Source organism: Pygoscelis adeliae, unplaced genomic scaffold (genome assembly GCF_000699105.1).
Source record: "Pygoscelis adeliae isolate BGI_AS28 unplaced genomic scaffold, ASM69910v1 Scaffold21, whole genome shotgun sequence".
NCBI lineage: Eukaryota > Metazoa > Chordata > Aves > Sphenisciformes > Spheniscidae > Pygoscelis > Pygoscelis adeliae.
In genome coordinates, this window is record NW_008824243.1 from 3,063,891 (window position 1) to 3,085,118 (window position 21,228).

The window sequence follows — 21,228 nt, forward strand, 5'->3', positions numbered from 1 at the left end:
TTAAAGCCATACTAGTCATTTCCATTAGCTTACCCTCAAAATTCTACAGAGCTGTCCGTCTGGTTTTAATCAAAACCAAATGGTAATCCAAGTTCTCAGGCTGGAACAGCTAAGAGGAAGTCATTCAGAGGAGGCAGAAGAAAGCAGAAAAGATAAACAGATGATATTCACTAAATTTGTACAGAGCAAAGGATGTAGATGCTGTGGGTTACTCTGGAGACGTGATTCAGGCACCCTGTCAAACTGGAACGAAGTAGTTACAAGTGTTTTATGTCAGCAAAATACTAATATGATCAAGATGGAGTCTGTCCTTTTGCTTTTGCAGAGCTGGATTTGTGTGACTCTGGAGGATTCTCAGAAGAGGTAAAGCAACATATACCGCTGCCTGCAATATGACTGTGTTTAAACTGTAGTGTTCATTTTCTCAGATCCAGCTTATTCTCTTGAGTAGGAATACAATTTTCGCATACGTGTGTAAACGGTATCTATCTAGCAGTGTGTATTTGCTCGTCAGAATAGCACTACACCATTTGTAAATGTGATGTGTTAATTGAGTTTAGACCATGTTGTTCTCTGCCTGTTTCTCACTACCTGGTGCCAAAGATCAGGCATTTCGGAGACGTTCTCCTGTTGTTCTGGATAACGGTTATCTTTGCACGAACATTAGAGATGTATAAAATATTGTTTCAAAGGAAAAAAAAGAACAGGAGGGAGGGGTTTGAAAACAATTTTATATTATGTAACTGTAGGACAGATCTTCCCGTTTGACAGAAACAGCCCAGCAGTCTATTAAGCTGAATGTCTTGAAATGCTCGGTCTTGTCGTCTTTTTTCTTTCCCCCCCTCTCTGTGCGCTCTCCTCTCCCTGGCGCAGGCAGGCAGGCTCGCTCCCTGTCTCTCTCTCCCTCTCCCTCTCTCTCAAAGGCAGGAAATACTTTTCAGGCAATCTGGGCCTGGTTGTTGAGGCCCCTTTCACAAAACATCAGTCTGAATTTAGTAGACAGAAGTCACTGGGAAAAGCTTGACAAGCTCGTGCTTAGTTAAGGCTCCCTCCAGCTGCAGAGGGTGTTTTTGTTAGAATCACACATTGAGGAAAACTGCTTAGAATAGAGTAATGATCTCAGTAGTGAAATCTGAACTTTTATGCTAAGAGGAGCTAACTGGGACCGGGCTCTTTTGTTTGTTTGTTTGCTCCTTTTTTTTTTTTTTTTTTTTTCTTTTATTGACCAAAGATTTTAGGAGGTCATGTCCGAACTCCAGATTCTCTTCATCTAGGTAAGGCTGTCTTGGAATCTTTCTGTACTTTAAACTATCAAAAAATTAAAAAAAAAAAAGGAAAGAAAAGAAAAATCAGCAAAGAAACAAGCAGTATCCAGCACTGGAGCTTTCTGCGTTCAGGATCTCAGCGCTAAAACCGGAGGTAAAAAAAAAGATAATCATTAAAAATGTACATTTAGTTGTAGACTGTGCCAATTCTGTTTATCAAAATGTGCCAGATCTATAAAAAAATCTTGTGCATTTTTCTTCATCTTTTAAAAATATTCTTGATAGGCTGAACTTTGTTTATTGGCAATCATATATAAATAGAGCTGCATGGTCTTGCTTGCATATTTTTTAATGGACATTAAATAGGAAAGCTAGACGTGTGAATGATTTCTTTTTTCACCTCATTTGCCAACAGGGAGGGCATTTAGGGCTATGTTTTTTCTCTCCCCCCACCTTCCCTTCCCTCCCCTCACCTCCAGCAGTAATGATGATGAGGAGTGTTTTAGGTAGATATATCAGTTATACCTCTGCTGGGCTTGGTCTCTAGCTTTTTCTCAGTCCTAGATGAAATTTGTGGTATAACTGACAATACAGTCTTAAATGCTAAATCTGACATTCCATGGTTTATTTCTTGGCATTAGCTAAATTAGGTTATTTTTAGTAACCTATGATTAGATACGCAGTTTGGGGTGTGCTGTGCTACCATGTAGAAGGAGGAAAGCAAGATTCAGTAAATGTCAGCTGACTATAATTTTCAGTGAAGATGTATGAATTTACTCAGTCTTTTTCTTAACCTAGTAAACGTTTAACTATTAAAAATAACAAGAATCTGCTGTTAAGGTGTTTAGGGGGAAATTCAGGGTATTAACTTTAACTGATGCATGAATGGAGTTGCTGCTTTTTTACGTAAAGGCGTGATTTAATTATTAAATTGTTATGGACATCAGAAGCATTTTTCATGGCAATCTACATAGTATCCTTTGTCTTCCTGATAATCTAAAAGGAAAGTTGCTGCTTATAAGTATTATGAGAGATCCTTTCTTTCTTATGTGCATCATTAAGGCTCCATATAGTTGTTGACCAGATTGGTAACTAAACAGGAGTCATCTGTTCACATATTTCAAGAAGTTTTTAACTGTGTTTTTTCAAAATGATTGGTGAGTAATGAAATGACTTTGTGGCGTGAAAGGACGTGAAGGACCAGTAAATACTTCAGAATGGGGTCAAATATCTCCTCTGCAATCGATTGAGAGTTGTACACTTTACTGCCATTCAGGTGGAAGAAAGTTGTTCATGGTGGTCAGAAGTGGCTCTGGATTGTGAAGGGTATGGGTCTGAAGGGGACAGGGAACAGCTGGTAGGCAGGAAATTTTCCTGGGTATATCCTGGAGTGAATTTTAAAGTCACAATCACTCATTTGCTTCTGGACAAGCCTTCTCCAGTTCGGTGCCCTGAGCTGGGAGAGCTGTGGTAGATAGGTTGTGGGACTGAGAGGTTAAGAGGAATCTGAACAGCTGAATCTCTGCATCACTCCCGTGAAATTTGTGCTGAAACTTTGATGTCTCAAGGGATTTAGCGTTAGTGGCTTTTACTGCACTGTATTCCCATACTTGCTCTTGCACATACGCGTGTATGTACTTAGTATTAACAAGTACTCTGGTTAAACAGAAGAGAAAATACCAAATAATAAAAATAATTATTCCATATCAAGGGGCGCCTTCTTCTGCAGCACTGTCTTCTGGGTTTTAAATGATATAATGACCTCATCTGACCTCACTTGCAGATGAAAATTCTTGACACCTGAGACAGTTGAACTATAGGGTAGACAACAGAATAGAACCCAGAAAGTATTTTCTCATTTAACTCCGAAGTTTCTTATGGACTATAAGAAAATGTAACACAGATAGCTGCCCATCTTTTTGATTTAGAAGGTTTATTTAAGAGTCCTCAAGACAAATGACTGTTCAACTCCTGGTTCTTCTTAATCTAACTTCTCTGTTATGCTATCCTGGTTTTGTTTTTCAAGATACTGTTGCTCAAGAAAAAGAATTCACAGAAAGTTTACTGTCTAAAAAAATCCTGAAAATTATTTTATAGATATATAGCAATAATGAACATGGAAAATGAACATCTAAAGTTTTTGACCTTGCTTTGTTCCTTCAGAAGTGTTAATGTTCTTAATTTGAAACAAGAAAATAGCCCAAGTAGTTATATCAGATGACTCCTTTGAACAATTAAGCACATGAATTAATGTCTGCAGCCTTGAGAAAAATTAATGCAAGTGGTTACATTCATGTAAGAGAAATTATTCAAATAGCTTTCCTTCACCATAAATTTATGTGCCTGCAAATTTATTTTCTTTTGGACCTTGTACCTGTTGACCTCCATGTTAAATTCCATAATCAGAGCACTTGAACAAAATAAGTTTGTATATTTGGGCCTAATTCATGAAGACCTCTGTAACAAAAAGCAAAATGTATTCCCTCCCAAAAGGAGATTAAAAGTAAAGATAACAGCTTGGGTAGGCAGTTTTTGAATAGGCAAGATTTATAGTAATTTTTTTAAATTGCTGAGCTTAAAATCAATTTTTAAATTATTCTTTAGATGGTGGAACGATAGAAGGATGCCCATTTTGGCTTTTTCATAAGTCTCAAAAGTTAATTCATTTTTATTTTTTAATTGTCAGAAGTGTTAAGCTGAATTTTGTATTATATTTTTCTGTTGTTCTTAACATGAATTTTATTGCTGAAATGTATCTTCTTTGATATAAATCTTTCCTGAGGAGGGCAGTAGCAGAAGGAGGAAGAGAACTTATGAACAGTTTTCTCTTTTCTCAGAAAGGAGATATATTTTACAGTATTCTCCTTTTTTCTTTTAATCATCTGGTTCCATTTTCTGCTCTTTGTTTGTCTGAAGGAAAAATTAAAAGATGTTTTTTATGTTGGTTTTTATGTTACTCCAAAAATGGAGTAACACGGGGTAACAGCAACTGAAACAGTATATCCGGAAGGGCTAGATCTTGACTTCCTTCCTAATAGGAAAGAGCCTTTGGAGGTCTCTGGTCCAACCCCTCACTCAAAGCAGGACCAACTAGAGCAGGTTGCTCAGGGCCTTGTTCACGTGAGTTTTAAATATCTCCAAAGATGGTGATCAGTATGAATACTTAGTAAGGACTTTAAACTTGGCTGTATACACAGGTGTATTTTTATATATGTGTGTGTGTATATATGTATCTATACATGTACACATATGTATGTGTGTATATATATAAAAAAATTATACCCCAAACCAAATGTATATAAAATTTTCACATGCAAATCCTATGTATATTAAGATTGTGAATATTATTTTTATGGAAATAATTACTGATATTGAATTTGAATCTGAATATGTTTTTGGGCTGCTGACTGCAGCCCGTATTTCACCATGGATATTTGTTGATGCTTTTAGAAAATACTTATTTTAAGAACAGTCTGTTGGTAGAGAATTTCAAATCCACTATTACCATAATTGCTTGTTTCTCTTGAATGAGGAGTCACTTATGTTGAAATTAGAAATGCCTGGAGTTTTATCTGTGGCGTATTGTACATCAGCCACTGAACACAAATACAGAGGTTTGCCTTAGGCTGTATGTATCTACATTAAAACCAATTTAACTCATACAATGTACTTTTTACTTCTAGCCTTCACTTCCCTCTAGGATCTTTTTCTTACTCTGATTCATGATATTTCCTGTTAGCTTTTTTTTATACCTTGTGTCAAAATCCAGTAGGTTTAGATTAAATGCCCTTGAACTTTAGGAAAGTTTATGAACAACTTCTGTTACCTCTGAATCTCTAGTGGTTTTTCCACCTTCTAGCTCACTCTTTATTAGCTCTAGGCATTCCAGGGTAGGTACTGTGTCTTATCGGTGAGAGTTTCATACAGTCTGCTGCGCACTAGATCTCAACCATGACAAATACTGTCTAATGCTAGAATAAATAAATGTTCTAACATGAACATCACCGTAAGTTCTGAGGAAAGTTTGTGTCATGATCCAAAATTTGGCTTTGGATAAGGGGGAGTCAGTGGTGAAATTCAAAAAGAAAATTTCATTAGACTAAGAAGTGAGGAAAATCTAGAGTGGTATGGAGGATTGTTGCAAAGCGTTGTTCTGCTAAGAGAAAAGGGAAGTGGCAAGATGAACCAGTGAGAAATTTGCCTAGCCAAAGCAGCTGGGGTTACACTGTTACAGCTGCATAACTGCAACTTATTAAAGAGCACCCAACAACCTTAATTTTGCATTATTAGCATCTTTGCTAAGACCGTCACAAAATATGAAGCTGTTTTCTTCTCCTCATGAATTTTCTCCTGCAAGACACAGACATGTAATGGGCGAGGAAGACTTGCTTTGGATTCACTGGTTCAGTCTAGAACATTTAACCCTCCGCTTCTGAGCAGCCCTGAGAGGCTCAACGCACTGGAAGTTGTACTGTTAGTTTCATTACACACTTTTTTGTCCACAGGTAAATGGCAGATAACCATTTTCATTTTGCTTGCATTGTTTACCTTTCGATAATGTTGTTTTATCACAGAGAGGTGGCAGCTCTCAATAATAATGTACTAAATTAAGTTTTTGCTGAAAGAATGGTCTCAAGGAGTTGTACCATCCACAGCAGAAGCTGGACTTGAACATTCCTTGTGCAGAGACAAATCTACATTTTAGTTCTGCTAAATACCTATGTGCGGGAGATGTCAGTGCCTTCCTGGCAGCTTCCAAACCTTGAGTCACTGTCAGCTTAATTGGATATATAGCTAAAGATTTTTAAAAAGATTTTGTGTGTCGTGTGAGAATTGGTAGCTGGTAAAGGAAATAGACCTGAATTAGTTTTCAAATCAAGGAAAGATATTTGCATAAGTTCAAGAGTCATCTGTTTTCTTTTTCCTGTACTCATGTACTCAAAAACAGTAACTTCCATGGTTGGATATGTCTTTCCAGGCAGGCTACAGATGCTGAATAGGAGAGTATCATCATAAAATCAGGAGACCAGCTGATGAGTTTGGAATTGAGGTATGTCTAGAAATTACTGCGGAGAAGGTCTATTGACTATGACTATAACAGTCATATTCACATTACGACTATTATAGAGGCAGAGAGAAAGGGGATAAAGAGGTGAGATACAAATACACTGTACACAAATCCTTTGAAAGACAAGCTTCTTCCTGAATTCTGAAATAAGAATATTATAATGAAAAATGGTCAATTGCAAGGTTTTGTTCTGATGCAGACATTTTTCCCCCCAATTTCACCAACCTGGAAAACAAATTAAATTTTTGCATTCCCTTCCTTGAAGGAAGTGGACTTAATTAGGCCCTCTGGTGCATTTACAAAACACTTAGTGTGCATTAGATGTTATTTCTCTCTCTAGTTTCAAAAAAATATCTGGTACAGCAGCCATTTTCATTTGCTTTTTACATCTTCAGTTACATTCCAGAAATATTTGCTCAGTTTGCTCTCAGTACTTTTTTTACAGGGGCATTAAAATGGGGTTCTAAATGACACTGTTAATGGTTCATTCCCACCAAAAAGCACAGCCATCTCAGTAATTATTCTCTCTAGACTCTTGATGATAAAGTATTTTTCTTTATCGATGGGACAAAATAATTTTCGACTCTTTGTGTACAAAGTATATGCATAATAATGTCAAAAATACTTTTTAGTCTTGTCTACACCAGGAATGAAAACATGCCCCCTACTATTCAGTAAGTGGACTGGTTGCCAAAAGTCATTGTCCATAGTGCCTCAGATTTCATAGCTCATGGCTATAATGAGCACCAGCAACTTTACTTTGAATGGAAACACTATACTAGAACCTTAAATCTAAAAGGTATCAGGAATACAATCTGGTTAATTTATATTGTTTTCAAAAGGACCTCCTGTAGCTAGAAAATTAGTTTTTCACTAGAGTTGGCTAGAAAACGGAATTTCTTCCATCCTGAAAAAAAAAAAAGAGGTTTGGGAAAAAATCGTCCTAATTCAGGACCAAAAGTAATAGCCACAGTTTTCTGGGTTGCCATGTCCTATGGGATGGCCTTTCCTCATTTCATGTCTTCTTTTCAAGACACTTCTAGTTAAGGGAGAGGGGGAAAGGAGGTGTAAGGAATCTGTCAACCATGTTATTTTTCTATTTTCTGGGGGTGGAGAGCAGAAACGATTTGGGGGGAGGATGGGAAGGGTGATGAAATTTCTGTACAGAAGACCTCCATTTTGGAAAAGGAAAAAAAAAAAAACCACATTAGGGAAAAAAAGAAAAAAGAAGAGTCCAAACCTTTACACCTTAGATTATTTTTCTTCGTTCCAAAGAAATAAGCAATTTATATTATGTTGAAATCAAGATGGTATAATATCTTTCAGACTACTAAATTTTGAAGACCAGAAGACTCACGGATCAGAATTGCTAGATATCGGGGCTCTGATTTTCTTCTTAAAAAAATCTATGCTAGAAATGCTTTTTGGCTTAAAACCTCTTCTTTTTCTAGTGGGCAGTTATAAATTCAATGGCTGTTGTCACTCTGGAATGATGCTGTGGTGAAGGTGATGGATTATCATAACAGCTAATAAGAATTTAATGCCAATCATTAATATATTAAAATTCCATTAACAAAATTACGGTAAAGTAGTATAATTATACTATAAACACTTGAAAAAATAGTATTTCTCTGTTTTATTGACTATTCATCAATGCTAAATAGTACAAAAATATAAAGCTGGGTATTTTAAATTGTCTTTTAAATTTGTTTTGATTTGATAATTAAATTGGGTGTAAATAATATAGATCTTAAGTAAGCCTAGATAACTGTGGATCAGTTTGGATCCTGTCATTTCCCCTTTCTCATCCTTGAGGAAGAGGCTCAGCTGATCTGAGGCTCAGCACTGGAAATGAGCCAAATACAAATGCAACCAAGCTAAAACCCACTGTAATCACATGTTGGCTACAAGTAAAAGCTCTTCTTTGTATGATGATGAGCACTGGTAATGCCGCTACTTTTTGAGGAGGAATAGAAAGTAAAGCAACTCCATGCTGTTTTATGTTTTCTAACAATAAATTAAGGCATATTGACAAAGTTTGGGCTCATATCTTAGGAACCAATAATATTTTCACAAAACAAGCAAGACTTTGGATGTCTCTGAACAAACAGCTTGCCAACTTAACTTTATAGTTTGGGGCATCTAGTGTTTTGAGATCTTATAACACTGCTGGACAGTATCACAATTTTTGTAACATGTTAAATGTCTTTTAAAGAAAGGATGTTAACAACCTTAACAGTATTACATGTTTTCACTGACAGTAAACTATAATGAGCATATCTGACATATGTCAGAATCTATAAAGGAGAAAAGAAAATAGCTTGCTTAAAGGGATAATGAAACTGATCCCCACAGGAAAGAGGAAATCCTTATCAAGTCACAAAAATGACTTCAGGTACATGGCTTGATTAATGTCTTGTGTGGTTTTTCTTCTATCAGAAATCATGAACTTTTTTCAGTGTATAATTTATATTTACTGTACATTATAACTTCTATTTCTTTACATGCATAAGAAAAAAAAATCTTATTTCTGTTTTAATATTTCTGCTTTCTATTTCTATTTTGGTCCTCTGCAAGTTCCTGTAGTGTGAGGCACAATGAATAGATGTTCTCCTTCTTCATGATACTGTTGATTTTTATATGGCTCTAAATCCTCTTTCCCAGGCAGGAAATCTTAGCCTATTTCATGGCTCCTCAGACAGAAGCTATACCATACTTTTCATTCTTTTTATTGTTTTTTGTTATACCTTTCCTGCTCCATTTCTCTTTCTGAGATGAAATGACCATAACTGCATACAGATTCCAGTTCATAGCATAATTAGAACTTAGAAAATATTATTGTGCCACTGTATGCTCTCTTTTGCCTACTGTGCTACATCTTTTCTAAATTTCACTGAGATTGAAATTCAGTTCCAGATTCCCAGCCACAGTGATTCTTAGTTTTGAGTATTTTTCCCGATTAGTAATAGATATCATAGAGGCTTTTATTATGCATTTATAGTTAGAATATTTCTTTTTATAACTGCATACCATTATATTTATTGACAGGGAATTTCATACGTATTTATCTCCTAGCTCTCTACTGCAATTGGGTCCCTCTGTATCATTAACAAATTTTGTCATTTCACTACTTTTCTCCTTCTGAATAACCTAAAAAGCACAGATTCTAATAGCTGCTTTTGCAAATCTATTAATAATCTCCCTCTTTATTAAAAAAAAATTATATATATATTCTCACTTTTGGTTTCTGTTGTTCTTTTTTTTTTTAATTTCCATTCTTCATATTTTCAGCCAGTTTACTCCATATGGAGATCAGACATGCAAGTATACAGTTCAGGACCGAGTGTTCTTTATTTGATTTGATTTTGAAACCAGGTTTTGGTGCATCCCACCATTGTGAACAGCACGCCAAGGCTGAGTGTACAGGGCAATTCCCCCTGTTCCTCCAGCCTTCTCATTGTGTGGAGATACCACCCATGAGGCTTAGTAAGGAGATGGGGATTCGTGGGCCAAAAATCCTTCTGCTTCCTCTTCCCTTTCATGATCAGAGAGAAAAAGATTGGAAAAAGAGTCTCTTTCTTACCCTAGAAAGACTGTACTTCCCATACCCCTACTCCAAGCCCTGGTCAGGATCCCTTCTGGCTCTGTGCATTTCCCTCCTCAAGTGAAATCCATCACTGACTTCAAAGGCGTTTGCCATTAGCTTGGAAGGACACCCCTCTTGCAGCTCCCCAGATTTCCCCCCTCTGCCTTGCAGGCACCATAATTGTCCCCTTTTGTTCCCATGTACAGAGAGAGTAACTTTGGATACCTTTCAGAGTTACAAGTTCAGTAATTTCTCATTTGAGTATTGTTATTCAATTCTACCAGTTGGCTACTGATCACTTTATTTTCTTGTCCTGAAACCTCTTCTAACTGACATTTTAACATGAGTCAGTTCCTCAGACTTATCTGAGGATTCTTATCTGTTGCCATTTTTTTTTTTGTTTGATCTACAGCTGGCTAGGAATTGGTGGTGCATTGCAACAGTCTATTTTTAAAATCCTATATTACAGGGTATGTGCTGGTAGGAATGTTTGTGTGTTGTGCTTAGTTCATACCTCTGTAATAAACACTGATACCAAAGCCACACTGTCCAATGCAGTGCATCTTTCTGATGCGTACTGAAGGCACACTGAAAAAGCATTCCAATACTAGTGTTTGAGAGTGTTTCATAAGGTTTTTTTTAATATTGCCTATTATTTTAAAGTATTTTAGCAGAAAATGAGGACCAAGGATAATTCCAGAAAGCACTTTTTATTATGGTTCATATGGTAGAATGTCATATTCTCATGTTGCATAGAAGTATTTCAATAAAAAAAAAAAACATAATTTTCTGTAAAATAAAATGGCTATATTTTTTCCATAGCTGTTATTCATTCTCCTTCTTTTAGAAAACTTTTGTTATTGGCACTTGTATTAGAGTATCACCAAAAATTTAGCCTATGGCTTTTAGTAATCCTAAATAATGTAATGTATCCTTCAGTTCTTATCCACCTAAGACTGTATTATAAAAACATTCAGAAACTCTCCCTATCTGTCTGGCTTTGTATGACCAGAGTATTAAGTCACTGAAAAATTTCCCTTCGGATAGTTAAAGCTGAGTCAAACTTTTAACAAAATTTGTATTAATTATCTCACAGGTGACAGCAAATTCTATTAAGAGACAAGCTATGATCCTAAATGTTATGTACCTAACATTGCTGCTAGTATTACTTTCTCAGAATAAAAATCCATCAACAAACAAATTGTAAGGAAAGAGAGGGGTTAGGATTTTTATTTTTTGTCATTCACTTGACTTTTAATACTTTTTGTCTTGAAAGGCCTGCAGAATGAAGCAGAAGAGAAAAATTTTAGGTGAGCAGTGTCTAGTAAGCTGTATTGTCTCTTATATTGATCGCATTGATTTGAGTCCATTAAAAATAATTTTTAAAGCAGAACCATATATAAAGTGTACCTGAGTCAGTTTTAACAGGACTTCCTTAGTTTTTCTTGAAAAATGGGAATATCAGGTATGCATCGGATACTTTCCCAGAAGCCCCAACTCTTCTGTTGGAGCCAATGGGACTTGGGCTATGGATTTCAGTCAAGTATTAATTACTTACCACCTTTCACTGCTACACAAAGACTGTACTTCTATTTCTGTCCACCAACTCATGGCTGAAAACAAACAGTAAGAGATACCCTCAAAGAAAAGGACAACTGCCGTGTGAAAATACACTATTGGGCTATGTTTGTGTTTATCTGTACAAGAACCATCAACAGCTATATTACTGGCCTGTGTTCATATTTATAAGTGCATCACATGCATACACATGCAAACCTTACCATTAAAATTTATATGAAATATTTCAACTGTTTTATGATTTCATTCTGAAGACATATTTGTCTTAAAAGTACTATGTCTTTTCTGATTTTTAGAATAAAGTTGTAAATATTTTCAAAATAGTTATTAGTTCAAACAGTTTTTAATATTTGATCCTACAGGTTTGTCTTTTATAGATAAAAGAAATTAGGGAAAATGCATCTGGTATTCACTAGATTAATACCCTACAACAAATAATCCTTATATTTCTATTCTAGGACATCAGGGTTTAGAATGGTCTATACTTATGCACTACAAAGGCTGTTTATATAGAAACTGCAGACAAGGTGAGCCTCCACGTCAGTAAAATCCAAAGGGTGGTATATGTCCAGGAAATAAGAGAAGGAAGGATTGTAAATTCTAAAACAGGAGATATTTTAAAATAACTAGCAGAGCAAAGACCTAGAGGCTTATGGTTTATCTCAGATTATTTGTAAACAACATTCTGTCTCAGAGCTTGGTATGGAGTTACTGAAAGAGCTGAATGTAAGCCAGACCAGGAAGATGTGAGATGAGTTTATAGGAAACAGACCCTGTTCACTCAGACTTCCTTAAACAAAGTTTGCTGACTGAGGTCACAGACCAATGAAGATAAAATAATGATAACAAAATAAATATTTCTGCTTAATCTCCGTTGCTTACGTATGCATGCTATGTAAAAAATGTAATGAAACAGTCTTTCATCTCTGTGTAAGTTCATAAGCTAATACTTTGCCTTATTTTTTCACAGAAAAGATTTGAATCCTATGTAAAGCATTAGCAAAAACTGCATTCCCCTGGCAGGACGGTAGGGACTGATTTAAGCGGGCTGCCCTCTCTGAAACTCTCCTGCCACTTATACTTAGTAAACTCTCCCGTGTTCTTTGCAACTTTCTCCCTCCCGCAGCCTTTCTATTTACTGCAACGTGGAGGAGGTCATGCATGATGTAATGAATTGTCAGTATGGTGGATCTGGTGGGGCCAGCAGGGATGTCAGACCTGGGTCAGTGGCTGTCCTTGCCTTGGCCAGCCAGGGATGCCACCGACGTGTCCTCCTGCCTGGCGGTGTCTTATCTGTGCCTGCTTTTTCCATAGCTGTCTCATCCTAATGGCAATGTGGGGTGCACTGCTCCATCTCATGGCGTGGCTGCGGCTGCTGAATGGCTCTGCGTTTCTCTCCTTACCCCTTTTTTCTACCCTGGGAAAACCAGGGTGGGCTCTGCTCCTATGTCCTAGGAGGCTGAGGAAGGAAGTGGAAGACCAGAGAGCCCTAGTTGTGTGCCCCAGCCACCTCACTCTTGTAACTGGGAGGTTTCTGTGTCCCGTGCTGTGCCCCAGAAGGGGAGCTGGGTCTCTGACAGGTCTGGGTAGCAGATACAGATATTCAAGCAAGTCTCCTTCCTCCCCTTTCCATTCTCACTCTAGCTCCAACTCCTAGGTCTTCCTGCTGCAGCTTGTGCAACTTTCACAGGGTGTCAGTCATAGGTATTGGGTCTGTTTTGTTTAAAGATACTTCTTGTATGCCGTCACATTTCCTTGAGGAGGGAAGCGAGAGAAGGTAAAATGCATCTTGAAAAATGCGCAGCACAGCCAAACCTGAATGGAATTTCATGAGATAAAGAAAGGACGCTTCTCTGTCTGAATTTCGAAAGCCTGCTAGAAACAGTTTAATTTGAGCTTCTCAGAAAAAGATCACAGGAATCCTCCTTGAACAAAAATGTTAGACAATCTAATTATAGGAGAGCCTACCAGTTCATCTTACACATCGCTCTGCTTTATCTGCTGCAAAGTAACTATCAATTCTGTGAGACTTGATACAAAACTTCCAAAAATAAACAAGCCCTATTTTTCATTTCCATTCTATTTTACAGTGAAAGGAGACAGGCAGTAAATTATTACAAAATCCATCTAAAATGACAACTTGTTTTGTAAACACCGTGAAGCATCACAGAGAGTGCTTGAAGGGGATTCTGCCCCAGCGTGATCACCCACTGCTCACTTCTATTTCCTTTGGTCAAGAATTGCCTACTGAGTCAATATTGCCAATATTCCTTAAGTAACACCCAGGATCAAAAATTTTTGTCCAGGAGAAGTCTTTATCATTCATATTTTGTTTCAAACCTTATTCTCCAGAAAGTTAATAGTATTAAGCAGTACCAAACTTACTACTATTTAAAAGTAAAAACAAATATGAGTCTGAATTATGGGAGCAGCTGAGTGGACTGTATGATACTGGCAGACGCTTTGACCTGAAGAAAAGGTCTTTTTACTCTAGAAAACTTTTCAACAGACTGCTAAGAGTTCATCTGCCTGTCTTAAAAATCTGGAAGAATCAGATATAAAGGTTTCTAGTTGTGGGATGATAATGATGGAAATGGAGAAAGAGTGATGCTTCTTCCCTTGGTGAACAGTACAAAAGGACTTGAGAGGGGCATTTCTCAGAGGGCAAAAGATGCTGCGTGTCAAGAAAAAAGTGAGCAGCAATAGCAGAAAAGCAGTGATCGAGGCAGGAGCCCTTTCTTCTGCAAAGTGGCAGCGCACTTTGGCAGAAAAAAGAGCACAGTTATGAATCTCATTCAGAGGTCTGAAGTAGTGAATCCTCCAAAGCAGAGCTTATGTGCCTGCATGTGAGTGGAAAGGAAATAAGTTGTTCTGAATACAGAGGTAGAAGAGAGAAAAAAGTTCCTTATTGACCCATAACTGTCAAGCATTTATAGCAGGAAAATAATTTCTAAGCTGAATTGTGGCAGATAATGCAGACTCTGAGGAGTGGAGGGAGAGCCGAAGAAAAGTAAGCTTCCACCAAACTATGGGCTCCTCCATGTGCCATGGGAATGAGGGGATTTCAGGGATTGCTAGCTGAAGCTGCCTGGAGAGGGGGTGTATGTAACGTAAATTTTTCATACTCAGTGCTAATGTAAGCTCATATTTTAGAGAACAATGAAAGTGCCCTTGTCATATATTTATTTGTCTTGCATTTCAAGCAAAGTATTTGATATTTTCCTGTTTAATCATTTTTTCTGCAGTCTATGAGGCAGCCAAAACTAGTGATAGTGCAAGTAAAACAGAAGGGTTCCTAAAGTAAAATTTATTTGTTTTTCATCCCCCATGAAATATAACTCTCCACATCCAAAAAATGAAAAACAGTAAGGGATCTGTTCTCCTCTTTCTGCACACGTGTAACTCCATTTAGCAGCAGCAAGATTAACACACACCCATTAACTATTTGAATGCTTGCCTTCTGCACATTAAAAGCAGCCTAAATCTTAGCTAGGTGGATGGATGCATGTGCGTCATTAGGAAGTTGCAATTTTTAGCTTTTTACACTTAATATTACTGGTGTCTTGTCTTGATTTTTGTCAGAAACTCCCCTATATGGCTGTAGCAACCGTGTTTAATTTTCTGTAAAGTAGATGGAGCTACTTTTCTAGTAGGGGAAGAGAGAGGGAAGCTACAAATGAGTTGCACCCAGGTGCAACTCCAAGCACTGCTAATGGAGGGCAGCAGAAATCATAGAGCCCCTTTTAGTAAACCTGCCCCTTTTCAGAGGTCAAAACAAAACACAGTAGTGTTGTAAAACTAATTTAATTGCTTCTGAAGAGTTTTAGGGTCCATCAGGAAAAGGTGCAGCGAAGTTAAAAGTATCATCGTTATTGATTTGCACCCTGTGGTAATTTTGGGCCACGGACACTTAGAAATAATTGGAGAATAAAAATATGAAATTAAGTCAGAATAAGAATGTAAATGCACTGGAAATTTATATAATAATTTGACTTTACATTATTTAAGCTTGCTCTCATATTCAACCAGGAAAGAAAAGAGAATCTTAAAATTGTATTAATTTCTTGCTACCGAATTTTGCCTCTGAAAGCAGATAATTTTTTTTGGCTTGGCTTTGTGTGTTATTTTCCATTTTCCTCAGCCTCCCACACGCTAATGGCTTGTGCATGGAATTCTCTTACCCTATGAATATATTTTCTTTTTAAGCACAGTCTCCACAGAGGTGGAAAATGTGAATATGAAATGAAGCTTGCCATCCCCAAAGAAGGTTAAAGATCTAGGAGCGTGTACAACTCTATCCTGAAAGTCAGTTTGTCAAGATATAATTTACAGAGGTTCAGTTGCACAGGCATAATTCTGCATTTCTTTCAAGATGAATACTTTTATACCTTCAGGCATGTGATTTGTCAAGGCAGCTTTGTGGCCTGGTGGGCAATCAGAATTTGCCTTAGTGGACTGAAATGACCCAGAACAAACTCAGTACTTAATCTTCTTTATTGCTGAAATCAATAAGCAGATCCATGCTAAGTGCTGACAGTTCTTATGTAGGGAGTGAAAAGTAGAAGCATCTGCTCCTTGAACCTCTAATGTTTTACGGGCCAGAAGTTTTGTTTTGTTATTTGACAAAGAACTTGTTAATTTTGTTTCATAATGCATAAATTAATATGAGGTATTTTCTTTGTGCTAATTCGTACATGCAATGTCACAAGATTAATGTATCTCAAATGCCATCATTCCGAAAGCCCGATACAGCAGTCAGTGAAAAATACCCACCTAGATAATCGAGTGGGGACAGTGGGCTGCGGCAGAGCCCGACAGTCCAGGTGAGAGGCACAGTTAGGGCTGACCACATTGGCTCACAAGCTAGCCTTCTGGAAAACCCCATCCTAAATAAGGGTTTCCTCCCTTCCTTACAATAGTAGAGCCCGAATACATTCACCAAAGGTTTTTTTCAGGTTTTATAATGTATTTAAGGTAAGGAATATGCCAAAAACTTAAATTAGTTTTCCTAGGGTTGTATTTTTTGTTACCACACAAAAGCTGATTTCCCGTGCAGCTTCATGTAACACTTGTAATTACAACTTGTCCTGAAGAGAGTGAAATAATAATAATAAAAATGAGAGCCACTGAATGGGCCAAAGCTACTCATAAGACAAGTGGTTTATAACTTTGGTAAATTCAGAATAACCCTGAAGTTCTGCTCTACCTCTTTGGGAAACAGCCAAAATTTTGCACTCCACGGGTATCTCTGGATGATAATGAAATACAAAATAACTTTGTGTGCAAAGCAATCATGAGACATAATGCCATTTATACCCATGGAAATTAATATCTTATGACAGACATAGTGAAGAGAGACTTATTGTCAAAATTTGGCTCCAGAGCTACTTGCCTGTCCATGTGCCTGTTCATACCATTTTTGTTTACTTGATATTGGAGAGTAATCAGAAAAAAAGTTATTCTGAATTATGGGTTCTGTCAAGTTTTGTATGAAAAGTACTAAAACTTTAAACAAAACAGTCTTCTAAATTCCTGTCCTCATGGTCCCGCAGTCTTATCTTGCTTTTACACTTTTGTTTAAACTGTTCCTTCCCTTTCTTTTTTTTTTTATTTGGAGTTGATTCAGTAACCCAGTATTTTTTTTATTTCTTACAGATGTTAAAATGATGAAACCCTCTCTCCCTTTGGAGCAGTGCACAGCAGCCATGACATCTCCTCTGGTCCTCCATGGAAGGTACGTTGCAGCCTGCTGCTGAACTGTTATGACATGTCTCTAGCAACCAGAAAGAAAAGCTGGGAAGAGCATGTGACCCAGTGGATGGGATTGGCTTTGGAGTCTGTGGAGTATAATACAGCATGTTGTCACGGACTTGTAGCTGATAACTTGCAGACAAGTATGGAAAAAGATGAGGTTTTGAGCGTGGACCGGAAAGAAAAATGCGCTTCGTTTCCAGAGTGCTGTTATAGTGGAGAGCTGATTGGCTTCCCTGCAAAGCAGCTGGGAAATGTTTCAAAGGAAGTGGATGAAAATGATAACCACGAGGATGAGGAGCATTTTCTGGAGGCCAGCACAGAAACTCTAGTCCATGTGTCTGATGACGATGATGACTATTCAGCATTCAACCTGGATAGTATTAATTACCACATCACTGCTGTAGGAAGGGAACCAAAAGATGAAGAGAAGAATTTCAATGGAGCAGGCTCCTTAACACAGATGGTACCAATAACAGAGAGTAACAAGGCAACTGAAGCATCTGGAATAATTGGAGATATAAATAAGGAACCTGGCTGTGACACAGTTCCTAAAGAGGAGATGGAAGAAGACAACATTTGTGGCAGTATTGGCCAAAGCCTGGAGCTTTGTAATTATGAAGGCTTATATGAAGTAGTAGATGTAGAGAAAGAAAATCTTTCTAATTCTCCAAATGTGAAAGAAATTATTATGCCTGGGAAGCAGCTGCTTCATACCGCTGTAATTGCACAACAGCGCCGGAAATCTGATGCTTTTAAAGACGGGCTTGGAAAGTCTGAGTGTAATGTGGTAGAGAGTGGGGTTTCTTCTGAATCATGCACCAGCAGTGATAGACAACTATGTTCAACAGTGGAATCCAGCGACTGCCTTATGCAATCTTCTCCTAGCTCTCTCATCCCAGCAGTGGAGAATGGTCTGGATGAAAGTGGTTTCACAGAACCTCAAGTGGCCCCTGAAAACAAATGCCTTTCAAATGTCAGTTCAGCAGAAGACATTCAGTGTTTACATGTAAGGGATCATTTGACCACACAAGAATATTCAGACAGTCAAGTGAAACTGCGCAAAAGAAAGGTAGGATGCTCATAAACTGCAGAGATTTTTTCTAATGTTTTCCCCCAATTTCTTATGAAGATGATTCCATGACTAAGTGATTGGAGATAAAATGTATTTTTCAGCCTTGTTTCAATAACTTGTCAGATTTTTCTTCAAATGTTTTTGAGAATAATGTGTCTATACAACAACCAAGTTTCATGAGCTGTTTTTAAGGTCTGAAAATGGCTAAGCTGTGAATTTGGAAGGTGCTTAATATTCACTTTATATTATATATATATATAACATTTTATATATTTTATATATGTTGTTCAAAGCTGAATGAATAACCATCTTCTATGGGTTTGGTTTTATTTTTGGTTTTCTGCTGCTATCAGGTATCATTAGCCCTCTTAGAAAACTTATTGTGTCTAGAGATTTGGAAGCCTTATTGAAAAAAGAGAACAGGGAAAAAGTGCAACAAAACTTTCAAAGGGGAAAAAAGGAGTGGAAACATTTTGCAGTAGTTCTTTGGTTTTCAGCTCAGCCCCATGAGCTTATGTTCTTGCAAAAAGAAGTATTCTGAGTTTGAAACAATGTTTTGTAATTTTAAAGCAACCAGAGAGTTTCACTGTCTACACAGAGTAAGGAAGAGTATCATTACCAAACTTTAATGGACAGATTCCCTGGCGATCAAACGCCCATTGGCTTTCATGGGAGGAGATGTGCTGTCTGTGGCACTACAGAATTCATCTTAAAGTTTGGTTTTCCCAGCTATGCTGCTTATTCTTGCTAATAACCAATTTGTAATTGTTTACTTGTTTCTCTGCCTTTTTTCATTTGACATCATCCAGCTTCTTTTGTCTATTTTTTTAAATCTGGTTTCTATTAATTTTGTGGGTTTGGGTTTTTTTTTCCTATTGGCTGTAGTGCCTCAGTAGCTGTTTCACTAAAGCACAAATTCACATATCTAAAGTACTGTATGCCAACACAGCATCCTGAGCTGCTGGCCATTGCTTCCTTGTGTAAACCCTTTGTTAATATTAATGCTCAACCGATATGGTTGGAAGCTGTATGTAACTTTTGCAAAAGGCTTCAGAAGCCCTCAAAGCCATTCTTCCTTTGGTAGTTCATGCAATCACAGTTAACATGGTAACTGTTCAACTGATCTTTCAGTAAGTATGACTCTGAGTTACAATTAAGAAACAGAAACCTGACTAGCAGTACCAGAAATGCTAAACTTACCCATCTGTAGAAAACAGTTCAAGATTAAAACAAAAAAATTAACCAAATTAACGTCATAGATCTGAAGGAATGACCTCGTACCACTTTGGTTAAAGAAGTCCTTACCAACAACTGTAAAATGTTTGGGAAAAGGGAAAAGAAATTATCTGCTGTTGCTTCTGGTATTATTTATCTCTAAGTTCACAGAACACTTCTACAGACAATGTTCCTGCGTGCAGGATTTTATCACTTATCTCTAATCATACACTATTTTACAAAAGCATGTCTGTGTTGGTAATAATCTGTAATGAAAAATGTGCCTATGTTTACAAACTTTCCCTGAAAGCCACTTTTGTAATTTTAACAAACATTAGAAAAACAACAGACTTGAAACTGAATCCATCCATAAAAGTAAAGTATTTGCTTTGCAGTGACAGGAAGACTTAAGGGATTGGGAATGGTATATAAAACCTTTTTTCTCAAGGTCAGCAGTTCAAACAGTGCAGTTAAGGCCTAAAACTTACTGCCACTGCCTGATTAATGCTCAGTGTCAATTATAGTTGCACATAAATATGTGCTCATAGAGGTCAGAATATGAGAAAAGGCACATGGAGATGAATTGCTAAAGGTATTTGGGCACCCAAACCTTGAGGTGGCACCTTGGGGTATCATAGAAAGGTGCTGAAGTTCAGGTACTTCCACGACAAGTTAAGATCTTAAGACCTTTGAGGACACATCATTCTGCCCTTGCTGGTACTAAATTCTTCTGAAAACCTGTTCCTCGTTAACATATTTTAAACTGCTTTTAATTGTGGCAACAGAGCATGACCTCCTCTCTTATCTTTAGATCTGCTGTCTTCAAACCAAAGATGAGGTGAGACAGTGTGAATCTGTCGTGCTTGCTCTGCAGATGAATGCAGGTTTGAGGGCTTAAGGGCTTAAAGTTTAGCATCTTTAACCAGCACTAACTCCATTTCAGTAAATTGCTTTAGTCATGATGGATGTACTGACACTGAAGATACTTTTTGCAAACAGGTCCAGCTGTTACAGCATTCTTTGCTCCCTCAAGTCACCAGGGTTCAGATGGTTGATACGCAGCACCCTCTTTTCTTTTGCTTTCCCAGAAAGACTTCCTAAGGCTCGGAAATAGGAAGCGCCTGAATTTAATTGTGAGAAGTTAATGATGTTAGGTCTAATTGAAAGATCCCACAGTAATCAAGCTTTCCTGTTTTTGTGTTGACTGATAATCAGTTCCGTTTATCCACAACATGAAGCTGATGGTTATTAATGGTTCAGAGTAGCAGAAGCATAAATGGATTAACTATATGTGGCTACACCAACTAGACCCTCCTGTATGCTTTCTTGGGTTAAATAAATTTTGTATTTTAAAATAGTCGCTTCACTTGAGAATTGTACATTCTGAATTTCCAAAGATTGGAATAATCTTTGGAACTAATGAGCAAGATGTAATGCTTGGGGCATCCCAACAGCTCACATGTATGTTCACATACATAATGCAATGGAGCTTTTAGAGAACAATATCATACAAAACCAGAAGAGTATTGATTATTGAGAGAATACCAACAAAAGGAGAATATTTAATTATTATACACTGATTTTAAAATGGGAACAAATGGCCATTACCTTGTAAAGGATCTTGCAAATTTTTGCGTGTGCCCCATTTTATGCTTTCTCCAAGATGTTCATCTCATCAAGCTTAGGTATA

General features: G+C 37.3%; 1 protein-coding gene across 1 annotated transcript in view; it reads left to right on the forward strand.

Moving 5' to 3' along the window:
* The first annotated feature begins 1,240 nt into the window (after positions 1 to 1,240).
* LOC103926339 (rho GTPase-activating protein 7-like) overlaps positions 1,241 to 21,228 on the forward strand; it is a 66,194-nt gene continuing 46,206 nt past the window's right edge. The window contains exons 1-2 of the mRNA XM_009335200.1: positions 1,241 to 1,419; positions 17,153 to 18,320. Coding sequence (XP_009333475.1) covers positions 17,265 to 18,320 — 1,056 coding nt within the window. The 5' untranslated portion in view covers positions 1,241 to 1,419; positions 17,153 to 17,264. The remainder of the gene's footprint in view (positions 1,420 to 17,152; positions 18,321 to 21,228) is intronic.